Here is a 6,707-nt window from a genome sequence, read left to right as displayed (position 1 = left end):
GGATTTATTATAGACGAACGAAGAATAAATGATACTAATGATTACTTTGGCTAGATATTAACTTTCTAGTTAGCAAAAAAGGGATTTTAGTTGTAGTAGCCGATGTAAGTAATATATAATTACGAAGAGACTCTTATTGATATTATGTTATCGGTTTAAGTATCTATTCCCTAATCGTTCTGACTTTAATATATGTCCTGCAAATCGAAAATAGGGATCAACTAAGGTGACTAGTATATACAATAAGAATGTCTTTCGGGTTATGGTTATCAATTGAGGTCGTTCGATCTGTTAATTGACAAATAGACTCTTGATATTATGTTACCAGTTTTAGTTATGATTTTCGAATCGTTCGGTCTACAGTCCTACATATTTAATATCTCGTAGGGTTATTCGATGAAGTATATATGATCCTGAAACCAAGCCATTTTCAAGACTTCGTCTGATCCAAAAATAATAGTATTTCGAGTAATTTATACACTGATGGTCACATTATTGATACATATATAACTCTTCAAAGTTTATATCGATACATTTAAAAGTTGTGCATATCGAAACAGTAAAGGTTATCATATATTTATCACTTTTTATATATACATATATTTTATCTGCTGCTGCAGAAGTTTTCAACTTTTCTCGCATTTAACTCCACTGTATTTTATATGTTTACTATATATTAATATTATATACATTTAGATAATTACTTCAATGATACACTGGGATATAAGCATTTTAAGATATTCTGAAAAATATACACAAATAAAGACATAATTTCAATACTTACATCTGAGTCAAATGAAGTCAATTTACTCAACAAAGCCGATCGCTTCTGAGCCAACATATCCTTAAACATTTCTGTGGTAGATTGGCCATCTTGACTATCGGCTGTGGATAGACGTCTAGAGGGACCAGTATTGCCAGCAACTTGTGTTGGTCCCGATCTATCGGTATGAGTAGAACTTTTACGAGATTCTTGCGGTGAAGCCCATTCACTGCCCAGACCGGAGTGTGAACCATTAGGACTAGAGGGGGAGCGTAAATTTTCCCTACTACCCATAGGACTGGTGGCATGGCTAGAGAGTAAACTAGAAGACATATCACTAGCATCATTGAGTTCTTTACTCCAGTAATGGGTATGAGCAATTTCCATCATTTGAAAAACGGAGGCTGTGCCACCCAAACCAAAATTAGAGAAAGTAACCTCCAGGCCGGAAGTAATGGCCTGTAGACATTTCAGCATACCCTTCCATACCGGTTTGGTGACACACTTTATGTAAGAGAAACAAATAAATGAAGGAATTTTTTCTTTTATTTTGGGATACCTACCATATCATCTATATGATCATCTGGGGCTATTTTCTTATCCAAAGTTTTATTTAATTTACTTAAGACCAAAGTGCGATAGGATTCATCTTCCATTAGTTTCTTAAAACGATTCATTTTCAACCAGCCTATACCTTCACCGGCCAATACCTGATTTGTCATGTCTTTTAGAAAGGCCTGATTTTCAGCATTACTATGTGATCTTTCCTGATTTTGTTGTCTTGTTATTTCTTCTTGGGTTTTATGCGGTCCAGCATGTTTTATTAAAGGTGTTCTTTCTACTAAACCTTTACGTCCTGGGAAGGGATCGAAACCCAAACCTGACTTTGATTTAGGACCCATAGTTTGTTGTGCTGAGACTTGGGGTTGTTTTTGTTGGTTTTCTATAAGATCAAACGAAAATATATATAAGGCATGTATATATAAATTGATCCCTTGTTAATAACTTACTCTTTCCAAACATTCCCGAAAACATGGTGGAAGTTGAGGAGGCCAAACCATTGAAATCACTGCCTATATTAGAAAAGAAATTTCCCGAACCCGTTCCACTGTTTTGTAATTGTTTCTGTGTAGCCAATTGATTGCCTGCTCCTGGACTTGGTGGTTCTGCTTTTTCATCTACTTTGATAAGACCCTTTTTAGTGGCTTCTTCCTTGGCTTTTTTCGTTATATCTCCCAAGGTTGATTTACCCACATAACTTAAATCCTCAAAGGTATTCTTACTAACTCCAGCCGCCTGCTTAGAGACTTCTAAAGCCTGCTTGGATGCTTCCCCGGCTGCTTTCTTAGCATGCAATGTAAGCTGCGAGACGTTTTGAGATTTTAGTTTTTTAAACATTTTGTATATAATTGCGGTTCTAAATTGATTGGGATATTGTAACGCTAACTACTCAGTACAAAGTGCTTAAAGAATAAAAAATAGTGAATTAACAAAATAAAAATTTTAATTTTCTTAAAGGGTCTGTTAAGATATCAATATATGGATGATCGCAACATGATCGATATGGGATTATAATGGCAAATCATATACATACATAAATGTAATGGAAAAGTCATGTGATTTTATATTTCAATGGAAACAATGTTCAGTTACAATATGATCGATCATCCATAGAGAAAATGTATTATCAGTGGCAACCGATCGTTGTCGATCGATCGCCTATTGCAAAGAGATTTTTGCTACAGTTTTATTTTCGTCACAACTTTTTGAGAACCGATCGTTAACGATCTTATAATAAAGGGATTAATTTTTAAATCATTTGATCTTTAAGCGATTAATGAATTTGATCTGTAATCTCTTTGATATCTTAACAGGACTCTTAATGTTTAAACAGGGAAGGTAAGAGGAAAGTGTAATTTTGTGTCGAATACTTTTTTGGATAGTGTATAAAGGTGTAAATGAGATTTATCAAAAAATAACATTAAAATTAACAATAATTTTGTTTTCTAATTAAATTTCTAATTTTATAAATGCTTCAACATCTAAGATGTTAGAATATCTAACAAATCCAAATATCAGTGAAACTTCTTAGTGATCTTCCTTAGTAAAGTCGCCCTCCTATCTATGAACATGAAGTTAGTGATAAATACTACATCTTAAATGTATCTCTAAGAAACCATTTATTTGAACCTAAACTATTTATGAGAGATCGTAGATGAATTCTTCTAACTATTGCATATCTTTTAAGTAAATTTCGTTAACCTTTTCAGAAGAATCTTCCTCGCTGGAGTCAGTTTCAACCTTAAATTAAAAACACAATTCAAACATAAAATTTTTGAAAAATTAATCAGAGATATGAATGCATAGAAGACATTATTGATAAAAATTCGATCACAAATTTTTTAAATTTTCTTATTTGAGGAGTTCCCCTGCAAAAATTGAGACTACTCCGCAAACGCGTACTCCTAAAGGACTAGAACTGGTCCAAAACTAATCTACAGATATGGAAAAAGTATACTCCATTTAACATTGTGATGTCCTAGGTGAGGATCACGTAATCCATCAATACATTACATTGGAGTAATCCCAAAACTAGTCCCTTGCTGAAATTATGGGAATACATGATCCGCAATATGTAGGCTATGGACCACTTTGTTTTCAAAAATAATAAACATGATCCATGCTTGCATTACGTAGGACTACTATATGGATCATGTACTCCAATAATGTTTACAGACGTGTAGTTTTTGGATTACCTAAATGGACTATGTACTCCAATAATTTTTGCAGGGTTCTGGAGGTTCTTTAGTCGATTTTGAGTTTCTCATAAGATTACAGACTTTATTTTAGATGATTTTAGGTATTTCATATTAAAATTGTATGTTGATGGGGAAAACTACGTGATCATGTTGTTAAGGATCTACTGCCGATTTTAGGATTTAATGAAAAATAGAAGTGATCAAAGATTTTGTTTAGGATATACAGCAGTTTTTAGGTCTTCCATACAATATTTGAATTATGATGAGAAACTAAAGTGATCGCAGATTTTATTACCGATCTACAGCCGATTTTTGGGTTTATTTAAATTGAGGTGATCATACACTTTATTAAGGATCTACAGTCGATTTTAGGTATTTCTTACAAAAATTTAAGTTGAATGATCAAAGATTTTCTTAAGGATCTACGGCTGATTTTAAGTATTTCATGATTTATAAGGAGTGAAGTGATCACATATTTTATTAACGATCTACAGCCGATTTTAGGTTTATTATAAAATAATTGAATTTAGATGATAAATTGAAGTGATCACAAACTTTATTAAGGATCCAAAGCCGATTTTGGGTATTTCATACAAACATTTAAGTTAAAGTGATCACAGATTTCGTTAAGTATTTTTGGTATTTCATACATGAATTTAATTATGATGAGAAACTAAAGTGATCGCAGATTTTATTAACGATCTACAGCCGATTTTAGGTTTATCGTACAATAATTGAATTGTAATGAAAAATTGAAGTGATCACAGATTTTATTAAGGATCTACAGCCAATTATAAGATTTCCATACAAAAATTTTATTTTGATGTGTAATTGAAATGATCACTGACATTATTAGGGATCAACTGCTGATTTTAGATATTTTATAAAAACATTTTGTTTTGAAAATTAAAGTGATCATCGATTTTTTTGTTTACGTATTTTATGGAAAATTTAAGAGATCACAGATTTTAATAAGGATCATTTAAGTTAAAGTGATCACAGATTTCGTTAAGTATTTTTGGTATTTCATACATGAATTTAATTATGATGAGAAACTAAAGTGATCGCAGATTTTATTAACGATCTACAGCCGATTTTAGGTTTATCGTACAATAATTGAATTGTAATGAAAAATTGAAGTGATCACAGATTTTATTAAGGATCTACAGCCAATTATAAGATTTCCATACAAAAATTTTATTTTGATGTGTAATTGAAATGATCACTGACATTATTAGGGATCAACTGCTGATTTTAGGTATTTTATAAAAACATTTTGTTTTGAAAATTAAAGTGATCATCGATTTTTTTGTTTACGTATTTTATGGAAGATTTAAGAGATCACAGATTTTAATAAGGATCTTCAGCCGATTTAAGATCAGTATCATATAATTTAATTTAAAGGCTCCATTTTTCATAAATACTCAATTCTTTAAAAGAGATCTTGCTACATTTAATGGAGCATTGTTTAATTTTACCAAAAAAAAAAAAAACGAACATAAATTTAAAGTGTTAAATTTTGCTTGAACCAATTGTTTATTTTTTTAATAAATATAAAAACTACTAAAAGTGTTTTAAATAGCAACTAAAATATATAATTTGTTAAGAAACCCCGTTGGATTATAGTTTATTAAATACATATATATTCAGGGTATTAACAGTAGTTCAGCAAAGATTGGCAACACTATTACAAACCTTTTCGAATGTATGACGCATTTTGTCATCAATATCTTCATCCAAAGATTGCTAAAATATTTATTGATTTGTTTGATTTTAAACATAGTTTTTTTTTAAAGTATTTAAGTTTACAGTGTAATAAGTGTTTTTGTTTAAAAAGAGGGGTTTTTTCATAATGTTTTAAAGAAAATATTTAAATTAAATTTTTAAGATCAAACTTAAAAAAACATCAACACAACATTTATTTAGTTGACATTATTTTTTTTGGAGAAAGTGGGGAAACACTTACCTTGTCCATGTGAGCCAATATGCCCTCCTGGCTACTTTGTCGGGTAGTTTCTCTTACTAAATCCTTGGCATGTGAAGCAATATTTTCAAATAGTGAGGACTGTGAGGATTGACGTCCTGGGCTGCTGGAACTGGAACCAGAGCTACCAGTACGAGCCAAGATATTAGTGACACTGGGCTGTTTAACGGGCGTAATGGGAGGCTAAATTTGTGAGAAAAGTTATATGACAGCAAGAGTTTAGAAGTGAATTCTGTTTCAAAAACTTACCGGTATTTTCTTTTCCGTTACATGCCGATTTTCTTGATCTCTCGGCGTCCTCTGATGACCTTGAGGTGCGGTAATTGTTATATTAGAATTAGTTTCCGATTCCTGTTCCAAACTGGCCGCCTTAATGGTGGCATCTAGTCTTTGAGCCACTGGTGCAGCCAACTCAAATGGTTTGGCGGGAAAATCAAATTCCGAATCACGATTAAAACTAGGCGAGGACAAGTCGGAACGACTAGATGAGGCTGATGACATGGGCGACTCTGGACGATCATCTTCATCCTCTTTGGAAGACATTTGTTCCACCATACCCTCGGGATATTGTAGCTTACTAGGAGGATGCACCAATGCTGGATCTAAATTAGAAGACAATGTCTGAGGAACATTATGAGGACGATTGTGTGAGCCAAAAACATCATGTAAACTAGGCGAAAGATCAGATGAAACCATTTCCGAAACAAAATCACTCAAAGAGGAATAAGAAGAACTCGAACTATCGGCCCCCTCGGAATCAGAACCACTCTCATCGGTGGCAGCACATTCCAATTGTTTGAGTGAACGTAAAGCACCATTTAAGGAACTGCCATCATCCCAAACGGAAAAACGTATAGGTGTTAAACCATGAGCAAACCATTTGGGTTTATCGCCAACTTGTAAAGGATCCATAACACCAGTTTGTACTCTAAGAAAGGCTACATTTGTGGGTGTCAGAGACCATTCAGCTAAAAATTCTACAGCCTGAGTCTTGGCAAACTGATTGAGGAACGATGAAGCGCGAGGTCGTGAGCGTAAAAAGCTATTAATTTGAAAGGCCACCACAGGACGAGGATATAAGCGTAGCGTACGAGTGTGTTCAGCAAAGTTGGCCAAAGTATTTTGGGAGTTAAAGAAACGCACCTGAACAAAAAGGGCAAATAAATGTAATAGTTTATTTTTAAAACAAACTCTAAAACTT

General features: G+C 32.9%; 1 protein-coding gene across 1 annotated transcript in view; it reads right to left on the bottom strand.

The window, feature by feature from the left end:
* Nucleotides 1-784: 784 nt before the first annotated feature.
* Nucleotides 785-6,707, bottom strand: part of LOC119614021 (MAP kinase-activating death domain protein-like) — a gene marked incomplete at its 3' end in the record, with an annotated part of 30,125 nt that continues 24,202 nt past the window's right edge. The window contains exons 10-15 of the mRNA XM_037970096.1: nucleotides 5,756-6,649; nucleotides 5,489-5,689; nucleotides 5,218-5,268; nucleotides 1,774-2,125; nucleotides 1,327-1,706; nucleotides 785-1,267 (exon numbers count right to left, since the gene is read on the bottom strand). Coding sequence (XP_037826024.1) covers nucleotides 785-1,267; nucleotides 1,327-1,706; nucleotides 1,774-2,125; nucleotides 5,218-5,268; nucleotides 5,489-5,689; nucleotides 5,756-6,649 — 2,361 coding nt within the window. The remainder of the gene's footprint in view (nucleotides 1,268-1,326; nucleotides 1,707-1,773; nucleotides 2,126-5,217; nucleotides 5,269-5,488; nucleotides 5,690-5,755; nucleotides 6,650-6,707) is intronic.

Source organism: Lucilia sericata, unplaced genomic scaffold (assembly GCF_015586225.1).
Source record: "Lucilia sericata isolate MDLA Ls3-8-SP2 unplaced genomic scaffold, ASM1558622v1 Contig002506F_arrow, whole genome shotgun sequence".
NCBI lineage: Eukaryota > Metazoa > Arthropoda > Insecta > Diptera > Calliphoridae > Lucilia > Lucilia sericata.
The sequence above is the reverse complement of the archived record's forward strand: the minus strand, read 5'-3'. Positions and strand labels throughout refer to the sequence as shown.